At 41.1% G+C, this 22,998-nt stretch overlaps 1 protein-coding gene across 6 annotated transcripts in view; it reads right to left on the reverse strand.

Moving 5' to 3' along the window:
* The window catches only part of TCF12 (transcription factor 12), a 162,332-nt gene extending 151,776 nt beyond the window's left edge, over positions 1–10,556 (reverse strand). For 2 of the 6 annotated variants that reach the window (XM_036389663.2, XM_036389660.2), the window contains exons 1-3: positions 10,214–10,556; positions 9,084–9,184; positions 8,222–8,294 (exon numbers count right to left, since the gene is read on the reverse strand). In XM_036389663.2, coding sequence (XP_036245556.1) covers positions 8,222–8,294; positions 9,084–9,158 — 148 coding nt within the window. In that variant the 5' untranslated portion in view covers positions 9,159–9,184; positions 10,214–10,556. Of the gene's footprint in view, positions 1–8,221; positions 8,295–9,083; positions 9,185–9,543; positions 9,614–10,213 lie in introns of those variants that run through there. The other 4 variants (XM_036389661.2, XM_036389659.2, XM_036389657.2 and 1 more) reach the window with 4 other exon arrangements.
* Between the last annotated feature and the right edge of the window lie 12,442 nt (positions 10,557–22,998).

Below are 22,998 nucleotides of genomic sequence, written 5' to 3' on the forward strand. Positions count from 1 at the left end.
TTTCTAACAATTAGCTCAGCATACTCATCTTTATATTTAAAAAGGAGGAAAAGAATACACCATCTAAAATATAACTTCCACAAAATATGGCTCAGAGCACACTTCAGCATAAAACTCCAGCCGAACCTAACATAAGTTTTGTTGTGTTACCACTGCTTCAGCAAGAGCAAGAGACAAGCTAAACACAAAATGTGTCCTACAGTTTTGTTCATGAACAGCAAAGTAGAAATGGTTCAACTTCTTACTAAAGTCCACACAATTAACAACCTGATCAAGGCACGAGACACCGCTGGCTCTGTAACTACAACTGGCACAGAAAGAAACCCAACAAAATCTGCTACCAAAACAGAGCAAACTTGAATGGTGTAACAAATACCTCACATGCTTACAAAAAAACAATATAGACAATCTCTGCAGAAGACCAGGAGCAAGAAATCCACTTTAATAAACAAAAGTTACTTCCGGAAAGAAAAAAAAAAAAAAGAAGGCAAATTGTCAGCTCTACATTAAAAAAAAAATTAAACCTACTTATATTCCACTTAGCAAGAAATTGCTACTATAATAAAAATGTACACTTCTGGACCATCTTTTAAATGCACTTCCATAGCCCTAATATGAAAATGTACAACTTGTCTGTCCAAGATAAACTTTCCTTAGTTTTATGCTAAGTTTTTACTACCATTCACAGAGAGCATTCATTAGTGCTGCAAAGTGAACATTTTTTAGTCAAGTCTTTTTCACCCCCCCCATTCCAAATACTACTTTAACACACTAGCAACAATTATTCTGGTGTGGTCAAGCAAGATTTTTCTGCATTACACTGATAAAACATGAAGTGTATGCATTTTAAAGCCATTTCAGCCCTTTACTTAAAAAAAATAAGAAATCACATTTCCAGTATACAGGAATCTAACAAAGTCCTGAAGATTGATTGGGTACTTTTTAGCCTGATTATCCTCTGAAAACAGTGAGATATTATCAATATAACAAAAGCTACTCTTTCTGATCATTCTTGGTATTCAGTTAACATCTTCACCAAAGAAGTACGTCCTTTATGTTTTTGAATGTTGTGTTTACAAACACAGTTTTGTTTTACAGATGAAAAAACAAGGCATTCATTCAAGACATTAAAAAAAATTATCATTATCTCATCTTAGAGTCATAATAGAAAAAAATAAGAAACAAACAACTTTGCCCCTACAACCACTAGTAAATAATGCATTGTAGTATTTAAAAAGTCCATCAAGTACCACAAAGTACCTCCAAATCATCAGGTTGAGGTATACAATACAACTGGGAACCACTAAATTTTTAAATTAATTAAAAATAAACAAAAAGCAAATAAAACCCACAAAATGCAGGACTGGCCATTACAATATAGTGCAGAAAAAAAACCCCTCAGATATTAAAAATAAAATTACTATCCATAGAATGATAAACATTATAGGAAAAGGCAGGAAAAAATTAATAGCCAAAAGTGATAAAGGTGAATACACTATTTAGAATTAATGATGCATATTCAATAACAATCTCCAAATAATTCACATGCAAAAGAAAATACTGCCTTTTCTTATTTCTTTATTTAAAATCTAGTGACTTCCTCACAGAAGATTGTACAAAACCAATCAAGTTTTGCTATATATTTCTGAGGAAGTGCTAAAACATTGAACTAGATAATGCCTGAAAAAAAAGGTTTTCAGAGAAGATAATTTATTTCATGAGGTCATTTATTGAAACTGAATTTTCAAGTATGAAAATTAGTATTTCTTGTGAAGCAAATTTTAGATAGAAGACTTCTTTATTATATCCCATAGATCAAATCTGGCTCCGTGAGTACTTTAACAAATTTTATGTGGATCTGAAAATGCTCAATGCTATTTCCCTGAAAACATAAACCTTCCACAATAGAGTAACAAACAGAACTGCATCTCCATGGTCAAGAGAGGTCAGTTCAAGAAGCCTAACAAACTATTTCAGTTTATGTGCAGCTTTGATTTTAAAAACAGTTTCCACAAACTTCACTCTTACTAAGTGATATGGTATATTACTGCCTTAAACAACCTTCTCTTCATAAATACACACAATGTTCAGCCCTGAAAAAATTACACTATACCTTTGGCAATTTCAGGAAAATATAGTTTACTGAGTTAATGGCAGAGTATAGGGTAGATTAACAGAAACTCATATAATGACATCTGCAGGCTCAGCTATGGATAAAGTAGAATTACCTGAGACAAACAGCTGTCACAGCAACTTGAGAGCAGAACAACTAAGGGGTTAAATCCTCTTTGTGTGACAGCTGGAAAGAAGTGAGGGGAAGGGGAACTTTGGCAAGCATGTATGAATGAGAATCTTGTAACATGAAATTCCTTTGCTAAACATCAAAAAGAGACCATAAACAAATAAACCCAAAAAAAGCTAAAACTCAGCAAAAGCTGCAGACACTAAATTTTTACAGGGAGAGATTACAAACTCAGCTGACATTAAAGGACATAGAAATACATAAGAATCCCATTCATACTGTTCTTCCTCCTCTTTACCCAAACCCTTAGTCCTCACATTTCCATTTCTATCAAATCTGCTGTCTGGATAAATACAAAATTTCAAATCCTCTTCCTTCCACATGCCATTAAGACCACTGTCCAAAGATTCTGAATATTCTTCATCACTTACAGTAGATCAGAAAAATTTGGCAGGACACAGAGTTACTGGCTGAGGGGAGGCTGATGGTGCAAGGCACCCCATCCTTAGATCCACATCAGGAGAAGACAAGGCACTACCGCAATCCCAGATCTTCTGAAGCCATCCAGAAATCATTACAAAGATCCTCCTTGCATCCCAAACCAGTAATAGTTACATGGGGATTGGAGGTTGCATGCTGTGCCTGTAACACTGGCTTGGTGTGACCACTGCTGCTCTCATGTAAGGAAAAAGTTGCTGGAAACGCAGGATTAACTTTTTGAAAGAATGCTTTCTACACACCAACACAGCAAAACTCAAGTTTCCCTTACTAATGGTGTCAAATGTATCTCTAAACAGAAGACAGATAAGTACTATTAAAATTCTCAGATCTTCTATTTGGAAAACAGCAAAGAAATTCTGACCAAGTGTCATGAGGTTCATACCATCATCTTTCAAAATCAAAGTCAACAGTAATGAACAATGGACTGACACCTATTTCCCTGTTCACTAAGCTAGATTCAGAATACTGAGTTGTTTTAGTAACTCTGCCTTTTTCCTCAATCCCCAAAACCTCAATATCCATATGACCACAAATACCTTGCAATTTACTGCTTTCAAGCTGGGTTGTTAGTTGCCTCTACTTATCCGACATTTTTTCCCTTCTCTTTCCTAAACAGGAGTATGGAAGCTGTTATCTCACAGGAATATACACTATACTTCAAGACCTTTCATGGCATGCCTGGTAATTTATCTTTCCAAAGGCAAGGAATGGAAGGAGGAAACGAGACAGCAGCAGTGAGACAGGGGCTGCCAACAGGCAAACTGCAGTCATGAATGTACTGGCTCTGCATCACCCTCAGCTTTCTAAATGCAACAGGTGAGGGATGCAGACTGAAATCTCGATCTCACTTGCATCTGGCCCATTTGAAGAGTAATCCACGGCTCCCCCCTACAAAAAATGGAAGCTAAAGAGGCCACAGACACCCTTCTGCTTTCAAGCACAAGCTTCTTCAACTCTCCTAAGGCTCTTCAGAAGAGGACTGAATTTAGCACCCCTCAAACCAAAGATGAAATACCAGGTTACCAGGTCTGCTGGTTCACCTTTAATGAAGCTAGAGGACAAACCAGATATTAATTTTTTTTTTTAAATAAAAAAGCTGTACTGCTGCATGCACTAATGCTTAGCAGGCCACTCCAGATTTCCAGCATTTAAGACAAAATAAGAGTGACTTTTCTCTTCAGCAATTGAATAGATCAGTGAACAGAGTGTCTAAACCATTGCTCCTCCAGGTAACTCTCCCAAACTTTTTTTTTTTGTGTTTGTTTCTTTTACAAGAAAACTGAAAAGAAAATAGGAGTTCACAGGATTGACAAAGTCAGGTTTTGTTAATTTTGGAAACGCTGTTTGGTAACTTAAGAGACCTGCTCAAGAATTGCCATTGTGTCCATTCTCAAGACACACGGCCCTAATTTAGGGACACTCAGGTTAATGGCAGGCTATCAACTTAAATGGTCTTTGCATCAAGTCACTCATTAGCAGCCTATCCCAATCCAGTTCACCCCTTACAAACTCAGTACATTCGTAGAGACAAGTGGAAAGGGCAGTTAGTCTCTTGAATTTGTATAAAAGAGACCAAACCAATACAAACAGATATCCAAACAGAGACCTTCAGAAGTTTTTGCATGTATTGGGAATGTCTAGGTACACACAAGATCTGTGCCCAAAGCTGTTCACTCCCAAATTTGCATACTTAGTTCTCATGAACTTCAGAAAAATCTTACAGGCAAGAGGTGTCATATTTTGACAGCTTAGCTCCTAAACTGTACCTCTTATTTAAACTCTTATCTCTCTTTTCTGCTACACATCCACAATATCTTACTTCATCTCTTTGACTGATACCTCACTGATGCATGTGTACAGCCATGTGCAAAAGTAATAAATAATGCTATTAGTACACTGAAAAAGGTACTAAATTGAAAATGGTAGGCCACAGAAAAATACTGCCTTGGAGTTACTCTTCTTTGCAAAAGAAAAAAAAAAACACCAAAGGGAGTTATTTTAGGGTACCAAACCTGAGATTAAAAAAAATCAGTTACAGAAAAAACTGAGATTGTGATCACATCTACTAAAAACCATAAGAAAACTGCACTACTATTGCCTATGGTGGGCACGTGCATATTGTGACTAGTTGTTAATGGAATTACTAATGTAACAAATGTACTAATGTAATAAATAAAGGGTGTTGGGCAAAATCAGTAACCATCCAAGCTTGTATTGGTATTTATGTTGTAGCTTAGCCAAAGACAAAACAAGCAAAATGTTACTGTAAATCACAAACACTACCTTTAGCCATAGTAGCAACAGAAGACTTAAGATTTTACATAAAATCTGAAGAAAAAATAAATCTGATTCAAAAGTCCAACGAACAGATCTCTGACCTTTGCCACCTTCTACTAAAGTTTCTAAGACAGAAATGGCTTCATCTTCAGAAGTTGGTTTTGGAGTACAAAAGAATCACAAGTTCTGTTTCAAACAAGAATTAAGTACAGCAGTATGACGAGGAATATTTTGTGGCTTAACTCACTGGCTTACATATCAAGTTACTTTTCCAATATATTTATTTTCACCAGCAGTCTGACCAAGTTATTTGACTTTATCAGCAGCTTACATGACTTACTGTCATAATATACTACAATATATCAGATTAGTTCACTTATTTTATCTGCAGCTTTCATTCATAACTGATTTACCTGTAGAAAGCAAACCTGCCCCAGCTATCTTTTAATCAAAACACAATGTTCATCTGTTAATCCAAACCAGCAATTTCTTACAAATTATACATCAGTTGTATTAGCTGTTTTATTCATGCAACCCAACTACACATATATTTCTAAAATATAATCAACACAAGTCTTGCAGAGTTAGAGCAAATCAAGCTTGTTACATCAGGATTAATAACATGCACCCCAGTATTTCCAACACTTCACAAAACCACGCCTGAAAAACAAACAAAACTTATCCATTTTTTAGCTGCAACTAATTTGTCCTTTTAAACTAGGGACCAGTGGGTGAGGAGGAAAAAGCACCAAGGAAGCATTCCTTCCTTCTAAATCAGATTTCCCAGAAATATGGAGTCTTAAGAGCCATGCAGACATACATTGATCTTCACCTACTTAATGGGGGCCATTAGGCCGAATCTCAAATCACTGACAGGTTGGAGGGGGAGGGGAGGTGTTAGCAGATGTTTAAGTTTAAATGAGAAAGAGGGGGCTCTAAAATAAAAAACAATGAACACAGTCTTACTTCAACTAAGGAAAAGAAAGCACTTTTCCTCTAGCATGCTTGTAAAAATATCACAAAAATAAAACTGAGCTTAATGGGAAAGATGTTAAAACAAGCTTCACTTCTCTAATTGCCATCAAAACCACTGAAAGTCTCTGTAAGAGGCAGCAACACCCAAAGAAAAAAAAGAAGTACTTTTTAGGAATCTGTGCACAGTGTGATTTTCAATCCTAGATAGCTCAAAGGAATAAATACCTCCTCTTTCCATGTTTCTCTTTAAAAAGTGATCTCTGGTCAGTTAAAAAAAAAAGAAGCTTTTAAGTATTTACAAAACACTTGAAATTATAGCAAGACCACAATTAAATCGAAGTACTTAGAAATTAAATGCCTGTACTTCATCACTGATCTTGGCATAGTTTTTCTACAACACTTAAAATGTCTCAGAACCCAACTAATAAAGAAGTTTGTCACCTCCCACTCCTGTAGAGTAATCATGCTAGGTCAAGGCTTGGATCATAACATCACCAGAATTAGGGCATAGAATCCACTATCCAGTACATTTCTACAGCTAGAAACGTTTTTAATGAAAATCCACAAATATATACTACTGTCATTCCAAGGGGAACTCAGCTGAGGTTGTAGCTTGTTTGACAGTTGCAGTGCTGTACCGAGAATTGGATTTATAGGAGGATACACCATATTGGCAAGGAAATTCAAGGAGTCACACTGTTTCTCTTCACAAAATATCTATTCTGGCATTTCCTCTTTTTCTAAAACATCCAAGGGAAGAAAGGGAAGCATTACCTACAAATAGGACATGCCACATTACTTAGCAGTGCTCAAAGACCTTATGTAAAAATGAAAATATTATTATTCAACAGAAAATCATTCTACTCATTCAGGAAAAGCAAGGACAAAGCGGGATGAGGTGTTCAGGCTGTGCTCCCCACAATTAAATTTTAGGTGCCTGAATGTCTTTTAAAACAAGCTTAAGGGAAACAACTCTCTTAAATATTTGTATTTTTAAAAAATTTAAATATTAACTACATTGTAAGACAGATTTGCTGTCTTACTATTGCCATTAACTTACACCTGACGTACTTTCAAAGAGGAAGAGGAAGCCAGTCGTTTATTTCAGGAGAAAACTAACTTGAAGACTCCTTCAAGTATGTAACAATTACATTTGCTACATAGTTTCATTAAATTAAATGTGAGAGAGTCTCTGGAAAATTTGAAAAATTACTCAATGGATAAGTTTTAAGATACTTTTAAAACCAAAAATCTTTGAGTTACTAAAATGCAGTGTCATTTGGACTCCCAAAGTAACAGCCCTGACAACCCAAGAGGCTAACAGGGGATGTCACTGCAAAACTTCAAGCCACTACTTCACTTCTCTACTGGCATTCTAAACATTTATTTTCATTAACTAAAACACAAACATCACTTTGTTGTATCCATAGGATCAAAAATATCATTTCACTGTATTCAAACAAGATGAACCTACATAAAAAATTTTATCAAAAATTTACTTTGGTTTCTCTTTTGTAGTAAGTATTCCCTTTAGAGAATGACACAAAGCACCTGTTTTAAAATTGCTCTTATTTCCTATTACAGTCCTAGCTTAAAGGTCTCTGACATAGCAATGAGGTGGACCCTGTGATAATGTGATAATACACTGAAGCCACAAAACACATGCAACATGTAAATATACAGTTACTTGCTTTCCAGATGCATGGATAAAGTTTCAACACAAGAAAATTCTAGTTGCCAAGTCTTTGAGAACTACACAGTACTAGAAAATTGTATTAAACTCACAGTTTCCTTAAGCACTGCATTTAAAAACAGCATGGCCTTGAGTCAGGAGCATTTAACTATTTGGTATTTTACAGAAGTTTTCTCCCTTTATACAGGGGGGCTAGGAAATTCTTCAAGTGAACATTTAGGTTTGATTTTCTTAAACAAAAACACCATAGTCATTCATTTTTAATACAAGAAATTTACAACTTCCATGTCAGTATAGCCAGAGACACTCAACACTTCACAGTACTGCAGTTAAAAGTCTAAGACAGAGAGGAAAACCATGGTTAAAGTTAGCAAAATGCCCTATAAAGACCAAAACAGCACATCTCTAACTGATCTGAATATCTTATGAGAATATGCACAAATGAAAGACTACAATTCTCTCAGAACATGGAGACTACACTGAAACATTAAGACCCAGTGAGATGAACATTATGTGTCTCGGATGCATCCTACCTGATCCACTGAACTGGCTGCTTCCTAGTGTAGTTGGTCTGGTTTTTCCACTATTTACAGGTGGGGAAAACATCTGCAAAACAAGAAAAAAAACACATGTTTTAATTGGCTTCGAAAATCTGTGCTGAATTATTAATGGAAACAGAAAAAAGGTTAAAAGGAAACAGGTTTGTTTTTTTTTTTTCTATTTCTGCTTGAAAACAATGCAAGATGTGTGTTTGGAAACACAAAACCAATAAGCTGAAGTACTCCTTAATAGGACCAAAACCTCATTTCTGCATGAACACAAACAACTTAAAACTAAAAGGACACCTACTACTACTTGTGACTATTTCAAATAGTTACACGACTTACCATTTTTTACTCAAATTATATTTCTTACTGATCTACAAGTATAAAGACACTGCACAAAGACAGCATTTAAGATGCAGTAGTTTTCTATTATATTTAAAAATCAGGAGACTTTTTGGTATGGTAAAAGTAACACACAGAAAATACCTACAATTTTCTTAGCCAAGACCATCACTTATTAACTTCTTTTTTGTGGGAAATAATTTTTCTTTTGTTTAAATAAGAAAAAAAAAAAAAACACCCAAGAGCCAAGGTACCAGTGCCACATGCCAGCTTAACCAATGTTAATTATTAGATTATGCCACCACTGGGTCAGCCTGATTTTAACCAGTTAAACCAATTGACCCAGCTGGTATTACAGTATTAAATCTGGAAGTCTAGACATTACATCAAAGTTCAGGTGTCCAACTTGGCTGAGGCAGACCCAGCCAAGCCCTGCACGCTGCTGCCCCTGCTCCTCAGCTCGCACGACCACGGAGAAGTCATGAGAAGACCTCAGAGAATATCCTACCGCGCTGAAGTCCAGCAAGTCGCTCAATTCCTTGTCAGTTCCTATAGCGGCCATCCTCTGCTGCTGGGAATTCATCTTCCTCTGCTCCTCCGATCACCTTTCTAGGGCACAGGGAGAGAGGCACAGGCAGCACTTCACGGCGCGAACCTGGCCCCGGCGAAGAGGGGCCTCCGGTACCTGCGCCCCTGGGGCGGGGTGGAGACTCCCGGGGGAGCCTCGCTCGGCCGGGCGGGCGGAGGGAATCGGCAGCAGCAGCTTCCCGAACTAACCAACTCTCTTCAAGTTTCCTCAGGTTCCCTCCTCTCCCTCATTCCACTTCTCCCCCAACCTCGAGCAAGGCACCGTCACGCCACAGAAGGGCGGCCGCAAGGAATTAAGTCCCCCCCCAGGCAAGAGAAAGCAAATAAACAGCCGCGGCCCGGCGAGGTCCGGAGAATTAGCGAGAGATTAAGTGACTCACTGTCCCCGCAACAATGGGGCTGACGAGCGGGGCCGGACGAGCCTCAGCAGAGCCATCCCTGCCCCGGCATTACCGCCCGGTGCCGGCTCCCCCTCCCCCTCTCTCCCGACCCACCCACCGGGGGCCGCGGCCGCCGCTCCGCGCTCGGGACCGCGGCGGGCCGGGAGCCGCCCCCGCGCGCCGCACGCGCACACGCGGGACCGGGCGCGCGCGCCACCAGCGGGCGGGCGGGTGGGGGGGGGGCTGGAATGCGCGTGCGGCGGCGGGGACGGGAGGGGCCCGCGCCTTCCCTTGTGCCGGCGGGCGCCGCGGGGGAGCCGCCGCGGCCCCGCGCCCCGGCAAGTTTCCGAGCCGCTCGGTCCTTTATAAGCGCGGGTAGACGCCGAGCGCCGCCCGCGGGGACTCGCTCCTGCCCGCGGTCCGCGGCCCGGAGACCCCGCACGCCCGCCCCGCCACCCGCGCGGCCGGCCCCGGCTGCCGCCCCTCGGGTTCCCGAGAGGAGCCTCCGCCTCCCCCGCGGTCTCCCCCTCGCCGCCCCGGGTAGCCCCACTCCCGCCCGCGCGCCCGCGGCCCCGTCCCCCTCGCCGCCGCCTCTGCCCCTGCGTGCGCCCGGCCGCCGCTTCCCTCCCCCGCCGCTCTCTCTCAACTTCCCGCGGCCGCCCGCACTTACCCGCTGCCCCTGTACGCTCCGGTGACCAGGGCCGGGCCGGCGGCGGCGCGCGGGCCGCGGGCTGGGTGGGAGGCGACGAGCCGAGCGCTCCCCCCCCGCTGGAAGGAACTTGTGGGTTCCCTCAGGCGGACATTTTTTTGCTTACAGAGCCTCAGCACCACGTTCACGGCTCCGGCTCCGTATCCCTCCGCGCCGAGCGCCGCCGCCTTAACCCTTGTCGCGCCGCGCCGCTCCCGAACGGGGCGGGCGGGGATCTACGGACACCCCCGGGAGCCGCCCCGGCACCCACCTCGGTCCCGGACGCGGCGCCGGGAATCCCCAGCAGATGGGGAAAAGCGTGTCTCCTCGGGCCGCTCAGGGAAACGCGCACCCCGCGGGAACAGACCCCTCCCCAGCGCTCCCCAACTCAGCCCAAACCGACAGCAAACCTCGACATGCAGCACTGCCGGCAATGCACGTGCCCCAAAAGACATTATCGCGCTCACCCTGCATTCACAGACCCTAAAATACGCCTGAATACTTTCAATATATCAATACACAGTCTTACTGCTCAAAATAAAATGGCATGTAAATTACATACATCTTCAAGCATTCATTAGCAGCTTCCTCTTAAATACATACCATTAAAACCGTAACGTGTCAAAGCACAAGAACATGGCTGTTACTACAAGAACACACATTCAAATAAACTCAGCAGCTCTCTGAAACAGGTGATGCTAAAGGCGAACCAGCCCAACGGCTTCCGTGCAGGAATGGGAAGCAGCTTGCAAAGAACCTGCGCCCTCATTTGGGTCCTGCCACCGCTACAGACAAATCACTCTTTTGTGCTCCTTCTCCTTCTCACAAAACCGCCCTGCCAGCCTGTCCTGCTGGGAAGTTTATTTCGTGTCCGTAAACCACCCCACACCGCAGCGTACCGGCCTAAGGCAGGCGCACGGGTCTCCCCGACACCGAGCGCAGCGGGGCCGGTGCGATGCCGGTGCTCCGTCGCACGCCCGTCTCTCGAGCCTGCAGAGCCCCCAGGTGGCACCGACTTGCCACCACCTGGGCCTGGGCCTGCTCTTTTCTGACCCCAGCTACCCAGGGCCAGCTACCATTCTCTCCGAAAGTGAGAATTATAAAGCAATAATCTATGCAGCTACTGGCAGATTATTCTTTTGGAGCAAGGGTATTTACGAAACACAAGGACAATGAGAAAGGATACTAAAATCCCGGAGAACATAAAAGGCACCAGGGAGCCGGTAAGCGCAGTGAGGAAGGGCACGCTGTGTGGAGGAGCTCGCATCCCTCACAGGCTGCTGCTTGGCAGGCCCCCAGCTCTGGAAAGCAGCAGGCTGTACCGAGGGCTTTCCAGCCACACACCCTTCCCGTTCAAATCAGCTCTTCCCACCCAGGTCCTGACTGTGACATCTTCCGGAGGAATGGGAATGTGGTAACAAACTTACCACCCGCAGGCAAAGACTAACTGGAGATTCTGGAGATGCTCCTCCATTTTTCTCCCTTACGTGCCTTGTGCTGGATGATCATTTGGCCTCGTGATTCTATGAATATTCATATATTTGCCACTTAGAAATGCAGGAAGCAATTTGTATTAAAATACCAACACAATAACTTCCATTCTCTGTGCCCCTGAGGGATATAAGTATGTACTTTTTCTCTTTGAAGTATAAATAATACTACATTTTAGAGGGAAGTGCCCATTGACACAGATCATTATACATTTCATGAGCAACATTCTTTAACATATTTTTATTACAAGATCCCCTATATACCTACTGAGAAGATATTGTTTCTCTGGAAGTGCTACTTTTAACCAGTAGTGGCACTCAGTACCAGTCAGTACAGCTGCAATCCTGATAAGCATTGATTAGAAAGCTGGCTAAATGTAAAGAACGTGGAAGTAATAATGCTAACAATTATTTGTGTTGATGTGTAATTGGATTAAAATTATAACTTATTTTTGTTAAGATATAGATAATTATAGATTCTTTGTTAATACAAATACTTTGTATTTGCTTCTGAATCAGATTTTAAAGTTTACATCTATAGGCTTTTATTTGCAGCTAGAAGCTTTGAGTGGAGGACGATATAGCCACATAATCCATGGCACAGGGTTTACAGTTACAGAAAATACCATAAAATGTTTTATTTGCTCCACAATGACATGTCACTTTCTCGTGCAGATGCTGAGTAAACGCGCTCATTGCCAGAAGTCACATTGTAGCAGTCTGCATTACACCTCCCTGCCTTAGCCGTCCTCTCAAAAAACTTCAAGGCACTTAGAGAAAAATTATCAGAACATAAATGAACTTTCCAGAAATTATGCCAGACAATTTATCAAGTACACAAGGCCTCAGGGAAGGTATGCTTTGACCAAAATACACTGTGAGTCCGACCTAAAGAAGATTGCTGGGGAACACAAAATTGTAGTGAGCTGGCCAAGTCAGAAATTCAGAACATACTTCTGCTCAACTAAAACTGTTCTGGAAGATCTGTAACTATCACATCCTTTGTTACAGTAAAATTCAAAATATAGTTAACCTAATGTTTCCTAATGGGTGCTGAACATATTTTTCCACATTTGTGAGATTTGGAATCTTTAATGTATTCAGTTTTTAACCCCTTATTATGTAACACTACCCGAACTAACTTGTACACTCAAAACATTGAGGCATGATGTTCTAGGTCTATGCAATACTGTCCTTCACCTATTCTCAGGATCTCCAACCCCATGCTCAAGGTGTTACTTAGAATCCTTCCAGCTCTGCCACTCCCTATAAATTATTCCTGTTCACTGCAAAGAGTTTTTTAAAAATGCATTCCATATCCTTATTCTGTCATAGCCATACACAGAAAATGAAACAAAAACTAATCCTGTCAACATTAAAAATAAAAAAAAAAAACAAACCTAAGGCAGTATATATTGTAAACATTTTTAAAGATCTGAAGAAACCAGTATCTGAAACCTGGTTCAAACAGGTACAATGGTTTCCCATTTGCAAGAAAGAAAATGCTTCCAGTCTCATTCCTGCTACAACTCCTAGATATGGTTCTTTCCTTGCACATGTGCAAACACAGCAAGCATAGTATATAAATCACACAAAAATAAAAAACTTCCAACCCCTCTGTGACATGACTGTACCTTTCCAGTACATTATGTAGCAGGCTAAAATGCTACCCCCTTCTGTTTCTGTTACACTCTCTTTTCTTTCACTTCATTAAAAATAAAAGGTCTTCACTATGTAGGGAGCAATAATTCAGATGGATAGAAGAAAAATACAGGAGCAATCATAAGCACTAAAAATTTTACTGGTGATTTCACAAGCTAGGACTCCAGCAATCAGGACTGTATTCCTGTAGATGCTTTCCTAAAAATATTTTCATCAATGAATTTCCTACCAAGAGAAGTATCATTGTAGTAAATAAATACCCTTCCCTTGGAGAAGTCTTCAGTCTGTCATGGAGTAGTGCAAGTAATAGGAAGGTAAACCTCTGCACACAAAGTCATCAGTGAACTCCAGACGCTGACAGAACACACAATACAACTGTAAATCTTTATGGTAACTGCCCTGACAGCTGAGCTACCAACATCAATATGGTCAGCGACCAACCAGAGCTATCAGGGAATTGCTACTTGCCAGATGGCGATGGCAGCGTTCTTCCACATGCTTCAACGTGACCATGAAAATGAAGAATTACATACAGAACATAATAAAAAAATTAAGAGGAATATAAAACCCAAATCACTTGAGCACAACTCCCTGAAAATAATCACACTCATATGCAGTTTTCACAGCCTTCATGAATTGCTTTCCACCCACTCCTTAAAGGAAAAATATTTGATACAGCAGACAGCTGTTGTGCATTCAGGGATGTGAGAAAATGTATTCCGTATTACTATTTAATGTATCATGCCTGTGTGAATAGAATCATTAAGCTTGCACGTCTCCTTTTGGCTTATTTATTCTCAAAATTACAGATGCTGAATTAATTCACCATCACCATTCAAACTGTACAAACTCCTAGGGTGATCCCCAACAGAGCACTTGACCAAGGATGGAGTTTTCACTGGAACAGCTCCTTTAAATCAACATGTATGTGGTCAGATTGCATCCACAGCCAACAATTTATTCATGATAAATGCTATTGCTCGACAAATCCACAGCCCTGAAGAAAAGTCAGCAAACCTTCTTCCCTGCTCCAGTTTGTTGTTGTTCTTGTTTGGTTTCTTACAACAAATTCCTGACCTCACCTAAACCACTGAATTCTTTCTATTTCTTCCAGTAAACTTCCCTGTACAGAGAGCAATGCTCATTTGGAGTCAGCAATAAGGAGATAACAACATTGTTTCTTGCACTAGGATGGACAAAGCAATTCCATTTTCTCACTGATGTGTTTCTTCACCTGGAAGCTGACTTGACCCAATGAAAAATTAAAATATTTTTTTGTAATGCATGAAACTTCTGGATTAAATTCTTGGAGAGGCATTCTGTTCTTCTTACATCTTGCAAAACAGAGTGGAAAAGTATCCTACGAAAGAGCACAGAGTTGTGTTCCTATGCCCAAGCCTCATGATTACGCAGTGCTTGCTGTTATCAGTACAGCCCATCTTACAGATAACCGAATTTGCTGCCTGCTATATTTACCTCGCGGTAATTAAAATTATATAACATATATTTATGTAACATATTCTACAATCAGAAAGATTTAGAACATTTGCAGGAGGCTACAATGGTGAAACCTGTCGCCAAAGAGAACTACTTAGGAGATGACCAGAGAGAAAATATTCAGAGTGACTATTGTTAAGTCAAAACCTGTTTCTGTGGGGCACTGACAGCTACACTTCACTTGTTTTCTGCCGCTGACAAAGTGCTTGTGGCTGAGCAGGGGGTGAGTAAAAGCTTTCGCTCGCCGTAAGGGACCTCCTCTCAAGAGGAATTCCTACAAAAGTTGTCTGGGGGAAGGAGGTTAAAAAAAAGAATGCGCCTGAAAGGAGAAATCGCGGCGGGAAGGCCCCATCAGAGATGGTTCCTCCTGGTCCCGCTCCCCGCAGCAGAACCGGGCCGGGCACAGCGGGGCCACCCGCCCGCCGTGACCGCGACCACAGAGCCCGGGGCGGGCGGCGGGACCGAGGCCGCGGGAGCTTCCCCGCCAGCGGCCCCTCGGGCTGCGAGAACCCCGCGGCGGAGCCCCGGGCGCGCCGAGCGCAGCCGGCCCCCAGCGCCGCCCGAGTCCCGCTGCCCCGGGGGACCGCAGTGACAGTGACGGTGACAGTGACCCTGCCCGTGCCCGCCCGGCCGCCGCCCCTCCGCGGGGCCGCCGCTCCACCCGCCGGCCGAGAGCGGCCCAAAGTTGTGCGGGGCCGAACAATGCGGCGAGGACTATTTGTCCTTCCGCCGGCCGGGGGAGGGGAGCGGCGGCCGCGGGGGAGGGTCGGGGGCCGCTCCTCGCCGCAGGTCCCCGGGGCGGGACGGGCCGGCTGAGCCCTCCCCAGGGCCGGTTACGAAATCCCGGGGAGCCCAGCCCCATCCCGTCCCGCCCAGGCTGGGGGCAGGCTGGCTGGGACTGTGGCGCGCTGCGCCGGCCGCGGGCCTTTGCGAGAGGCGCGTTTGGAGCAGCGCCGCGCTCTGCCCCGTTCTGTCCCGTCCCGTCCCCGCCGCCCTGCGCCTGCCGGCCTGGGGGCCGCGGAGAGGCTGGCGGGGCAGCAGAACTCCAAACGGTTCGGCCGGGGGAAAGTGATTTCCCGCAGTCCCTGCTGCCGCTCCAAGCCCTGCACTCCGCGCTTCCCGCGGGAGTCACACACCAGCACGAGGGGGTACACGCCAGTACGAGCGCGGCGCAGCTCGTGGCCATGAGTGCTGGAACACTCCTCATCTTCCCCTAGCTCAAGAAACACCACCAGTGAAGAAGTAAGCAGTTTAAATAAATAAATGACGTTAAATTCAATTCACACAGGAGCTGTCTTGGGTACTCGTTTTGTTAAAGCCAGTATTTCTTAAATTACCTTCAACAATCAACAAGTTTATGCTAAAAGCGACATCATGTTTTTTTGCTTTTATAGTACTTTGCTACTTACAGAGAAGTAAGTAGTCACGAGAGATTTACACAAGCTTAATAAAATTAATCTAAATTACATTGTCTTTAAAGGTGGCTTTAAAAATCAGTATGATCTAAAGCTTAATAGAAACGTGTTTAGATGTTTAATTAAAGCATTCATTACATTGAAAGCAGATTGATATCCCTGGAGAAAGCTGGGGTTTTTTCAGCGTATCTCAACCTTTCTGTTCAGGAGCTCTCAGCATGGCCCTGCCTCCCGCTCCTGGGAGGTGACACCGGCACGGCGGCCAGCAGCGGGTGTCGCAGCCGGCCAGTCCCACCGAGCGCCCGGGGAGGCTGTGGGATCAGCACGGCCCCGCTACCGGACGGACAGACTGCTGGCAACAACAGTCCAGGGGCTGGGCAGCTGCAGCACTTTGAACTACTTCATTTTAAGAGAACCCAGAACCCACTTATAAACTCAGAAAACACAGATTATAACAAAGAGTCCTGTAACTGAGGTTAAAAAGGGGATTTATTTTCAGTGAGGAAATAATACAATGTTTTAAGTTTCCTATGTGAACTATATGCCTTTCACTACACATCATTTATGATGATCACATCACACAGTTCAACGTGAACAGTTCTGAAAGACCTCTAGGATGATCATTAATGGTGAAAGCCATTGGGGCAAAGCATCTCCCACTAGTAAGTTCTCACACTGAATGATGTTGGCTAGGTAGGCAGGATACAGCTAATTTGCAGAAAGGATAAAACATTAGTATCACCACTTTTAGCCTTGTTTTCTAGAGAAATCACTTGCACACTGTGTTCATGGGATGGATGAGTTTTCTTAATAAATCACAAATTCACTTGCTAATTTCAACCAAGGAAAATTAGATCACATTCATGCATGTCATGGAAACAAGGATTAAAGGAAAGGAAAACAAGAGACTCTTAGTGCATCTACCGAAGAAATGAGTAGTTAGGGTCAATCCCTGTTAGTGACCAAAGAACCCAGGGATGCAAAGGTAACTTCAGGCAGTTCCCTTCTGGCAGACAAAATTCCGGTATTCTGTCTGCCACAGGAAGTGGAGTCATCCATCTGTTTTCCACAGAACTTTTTGAACATTTCCTCATCTCCAAAGTTTCACATGAGCCAGGAAATAATTGCTTTAATGTAATCAAAAGCCATATAACCCATAGATAATGTTTTACATTCTCAAATTGCTTGGAAGAATTTAACTGAACTCTGACTACAGCCATTCATCAGCCAGTCCCAGATGGGTCCCTCATGCATGAGATTCCTACCCAAAACTAATTCCCTGCTTGGAACTGATGGGAAGAGTTTCTGCCCCTCACACAGCTAAGGGACCATCAGATGATGCACTTTGGGGAACTAATGAGAGGACCACATTTACAGAGGAAAATCAGAACTTTGAAGAATGGTAGGAACTCTTTACACTATGCACATATAGAACTATACTTCAAAGTACACTGAAAGAAACTTAATTTCTTAAGTCAGTAGAGTGGTAATATGGAATTTTTTAAGGCTTTAGGAAGAAAAACAAAGCTCTGAATTGAAGTTCTATTTTGAATATTGTTGCAGCCACATCATAGGTGGACCCTGGTATGAAGACAATGGTTAATACTAAAGTATTTCCCTCCTCATATATAATCAATATTATTGTTTCCTATAATATCTGCAGAATACATCAGATTAATTTTTGTTTGGGAATACAATTGTAGGCAGTCTCCTTGTCACACGTATTTATAATTTCCTTGTTAATTACATAAATATTTATGTTAGAAATAAGAGACCGTATTGGAAGTGCTCTGCCCAGAGAACTATTGATTAACTACATTTAATATTCTTTTTACATTAATCATTTAAGATTAAGCTTCATAAAATATATCTTGTTCCCCATAATTTGCCCTTATATGGCTCTTAACATAGGAGAATCTGGAGGAGTTGTCTCAGTTACTGAAGATACTTGATTATCATGGTTATTCTTTCATCTGAACCCCTCTTTTATCACACGCAGATGAACTGTCTTATACAGTCACATGATTTTGACATTGTCACATTCAGATACTTGTTGCAACTACCTAGTTTCCAGATGCTACAGAACAGTACAGTGTCCCATTCAAGATTACATCCATCAGAAATTTTATGAGTCTGCTCTTAAACTTGAAACTAACATGGAAAATGTGAATGTTATACCATGTAGAGGGCTGTTCTATACAGGTATTCAGGTTTCAAGTCTAGAGCTAAAGGCCACTTCAAAGAAAGTGAATTTTTGAGATTTTACTTTCTTTTTTGAAGAGCAGTTTACTTTCTAAACAGCATATTTATGCTTTCTGTTCTTCAGTGCTTATACAGTAGTAGTTATGACCTCCAGAGCCATAATTCTACCACAGCTGCAGGTCCTGGGGAGCTGGCTTATGGCAAAGAGGCTTCTGAATGAAATACAACTAAGTTTCAACAGCTTATAAGAATAGGGAACATAAGAAAACCATGCTGCTCAGACCAAAGGACCACCTATCCCAGTAGCCAATTTCCAAAATAACAGCCCAGTATAGAGTTACTCTTTTCAGTTTAGTCTCTCATATGTTCTCAATGCAGTGACTATTCAGTGGGATTCTGGAGAGCAGAAATGGCTTTGGCCCAGTGCCTGTTCCTGGTATTGCATCATTTCCAGACTAATGAGAAAGATCAATCATTAGCCAGTACAGGACACTCAGAGAAATATGTAAGAATCAGGCACAAGCAGAGTAATCCTGTACCTGACATATTCCCCTTTTTGCCAATAAGAAAATTAGTAATTTCTCAAGCAAGAAGTTGCATTTGATTATTGTTTTTAGTGGCTATTGTTATTGTTTTAGTGAGCTCTCCTTCATTAATTTCTTTGGTTCATGTTGAATTATTTTAACTACTCAGCAGCCATATTTGTAGAAATCATGACAAAAGAATCATCAAGTAATGAAACTCTTTAATGCTGTCAATAGGGTAAATATGCTCCATGAAGAAGACTCTGAAAGTCATTCAAGGAGATCCAAGTCTTGATGGTGAAGACTTGTGATTGCTCTCCATCAAATGCAGCATCAATATATTGCCATTGAAAGCTGTAAGTGCCAAGTTAAAATATGAGCTTTTAGTCAGTTGTTTTACATTCCCTAGATCACCTTACCTTTAGTTGTAAAGTTGAGTTTTTACAATATGGAACATACTGTGATTAGCACAGGGTATCATGGTTAGTTTGCTACTATATGCAAGCTGTTGCCTCTTGGTTGTTGGGCAGACCAAGCCAAATGGTTAAAGGTCAGTGTCCCTCTGCTTTTGTCCTAGTAGGGCTCAGGGTCTTCTACCCAAATTCTTATGTTCATGAAACTTGTAGAGATTTACTATCTTGGAAATAAGCTCCCTCTGTTAAATTGAATAAAAACTGGAAAATACATTTAAAAGCTGTTGGAAAGACAAACAGATAAACTGGTAGTGCAACTGCAGAAATTTATCTTCAGTAAACAAAAACCAGAATAAAGCAGTTATAAAAGGTACTTGCCATAATTCTGTTCTCATTGAAGTCAATGGATATGAAGCAATTGTCTTCAAAGGAGGACCAAAGTGTAGCCCATCCACTGTCCCTTCAGAACTATTTCCAGCAGAAATGTCACAGCCTGTCAAAATAATTCATATTACATGTGGAAATTTTTCATTATGTTCTCTAAGAAAAATGGTTATTTCAAAGTCAAGAGGTTTTTCTTCTAACATTGTTTTGTATTAATCCCTTCTTTTTCAAACTGCACAAAAAATTTAAATTGATCATATAGCTCAAGGCAATTCCAAAGTTTACATTCATTGCTGATGGTGATTGAAGTGATGGTTATTAGAGACCTAAGCAGCTGCATTGCTATCAGGGTACTGGCTCAGAACTGAAAATTGAGGGGTTGCTGAGCCCAGGCTCAAGTTCAGAACATACTTTTATCTCTGGGAGGCAAGAATTATTGTACAGTTTGCAATTTTTTTTCAATGTCAGACTCAGTTTAAGGTTTCTGAAAGGCTACTGTTGTATACATAATTTTGAATACTGCCTTCCACTTCACAATTTTAAATATTATGTTCTTTGATCTTATTTTTAATGTTAAGGGAAACATTTTAGCAGCACAAATAGAAGACTTGCAGCAGAATCTTGCCCTCCTGAACCATCTCAAAGCTTTAGGTTTCTCTTCAGGGAAGCTATGATTTTCTTTCTGGGCTTTCAACTCAGTCAATAATCAAGTAACTTCATATAGGTAAGTTTAATTTTCTTTATCTCAGTTGCCTCACATGTAACATAAGAGTAGACAATAACCTCCCTTAAAGGCTTGCCAAGAAGAACCAAACTACAAGATCTTCAAATGAAACACATAATAAAAAAGATTTTACGTAATTTGACATTTAAAACTAGAACTGGGTAACATTCTACATACCTGTAAGACTATATTTTTATTTTGGATTATAGGGTAGATGTACATCAAGCAAAATCTTAGATAATTTATACATTTTACCAGTAGGCATATGCTACCTTCATTTAGAAAAGCTAATAATGTTAATCTAAAACCCCCTCATTATTGCTATTTGATACGCAAATATTTAAAAAGATTCTGTCCTACACATATATTTTCAAACCTTATGAGAAATACATTTAACAATTACTGCCTTGAGATGTATTATTAAAATTTATACATATGACCTGCATTTCCTAACACCCGTACAATAGCTAAAGAATAGCTAAGTTTCTATTACCTGTGAAGGCAATGATTTTCTAAATTCTTTTAATGCAGAGATCATGAATTTAACTTTTTTTCCTATGTGAAATTCCACGCACCCAATTTCACTCATCACATGTTAAAATATGTATTTATTTCAACAGGAAACAGTTTCCATGTTTCCACCTCCTACCTGATATTATAAAACCACTGTAAAATAGGTTGCAACTCTGTATCAATATAGCCTTTAAACTGTCCTTAAATCAAATAAAAAAGATAAACTATTATCGAATCATTTGAGTGACACCTGCCTGCTGGGAAGAGGTGGTGTTTCTTAGGAATTTTTGGCTTTATGCTGCAGCTATGTAAGTGTATATTGCATTTATGGTGGTTAAACTGAAATTATAAAACTGAAATTATAAAATAGCATGAGGTATATATATCTAAAAAGAAAAATGTTTTACTCCTTAGTCTGTGAGACAAGGCCATTCCTTGAGCAACTCCAAACAAGCAGGAATATTTTTTATAGCACATTTTACAGCTATTTTGGCAATTGTAGCTTAGAAATAAAATAAAACTTAGCTCTTTGCCATGAGTTGTTACTTATTTGCATTTCACATTTTCAGAGCATATTTTCCACCTTTCCACTACAGAATACATAATACCTGAACAGCTTTTATTTGCTAAAAAGAGGTACCCCATTTTTTTCCCCATGGGAGAGACTTAATTTTGATCAATAAGAAAACAGTTTTAAGAAGCCTGAAGAGATTTCTTGAGACAAGAGCTGTTTCCAGTGGCATTGCTTTTTAGACTACCAGTGAATGATAAGCAGTGATACTTTGGGATATAAGGAATTACAACTGCAATGGAACAAGGTAATAACAGAACTGTTACATTTATCTCATGGTTCTGCATGAAAAACTGCACATGAAAAACTTCTATAGGTATACAGAACTTCATCACAGAGGATGGACTGATGTCTCTGACCTACAGTCAGCCTTTAGAAAGGTTAGCAATGAAATATCAGATAATTTGTTTTGAGGTTTTTCTACATTTGAGAGACTGTTTAGCATGATGTAAAGCCAAATTAAAAGTAGGACAAAAAGCTTTTGGGGGAATAGACACATGCTAAATAAAAGTGGCTGCTGCCACTGCCACCCTGCAGGGTCTTACAAAATATCATGTAATGTGTCAATGTGATTTATTTTTATGAGTTATTCCTATGGGCATGATGTATGTATTCTGTGAAGATTAAAAGGAGTTGTTTCTTTAGAGATACTACATTAAGAATCACTGTAAAGTTATAGTTTAATTCTGCAGAACAGAAGATCCCACTCACTGAACTTTTACCAGTATAACAGAATAAATATTGTATACGAATTTCATCATGGAACAATTCACAAGGCTGAATACATTTTACAAAGTCAATGAAGTTTGACATGAAACAGATGAGGCACCAAGCAAAAATATTTTCCAGTTTTGAAGCTAAGCATTCAGAGACATATTTCCTGTATTGTAGGATTTAATTTTCTTAATGATATCTGTTAGCTCTTCAAGAACTGACAAACTGGCTCCCACTGTTGCCCACTTTATTTAAGGTTACCTGTCTGTCAATTGCTTCCAGAGGCAGCAGTTCCAGAAGAGTTCGTCATTTCAACCCACACTGAGCAAGACTATGATTATCTCTGAAATGTTATTTCCAGTGGCTTTTGGATCTTTCTAGTACTCTGTACAGAAAGGCACACTACACTTGATACACGACTACTAACCATGTAGGTTTCTATAATAATCACTACAGAGTATTCTTCTGTGCTGTGAGAAGCTTCCAGAAGAACAAGGCCAAGCTGTCTCAGCATCAGAGAGCATTTCATGAGTGGTCTCTGGAGCTGCACTGCCTGCCCTCTTGGCTCTGACTGCACTTAGCAAACACAGCACCCTTGGGAACAGTGCTGAGTGTGACCCCAGTCCTACTGGTAAATAGAAAGGACTAGAGCACTTCC

Source organism: Molothrus ater, chromosome 13 (assembly GCF_012460135.2).
Source record: "Molothrus ater isolate BHLD 08-10-18 breed brown headed cowbird chromosome 13, BPBGC_Mater_1.1, whole genome shotgun sequence".
Classification (NCBI taxonomy): Eukaryota; Metazoa; Chordata; class Aves; order Passeriformes; family Icteridae; genus Molothrus; species Molothrus ater.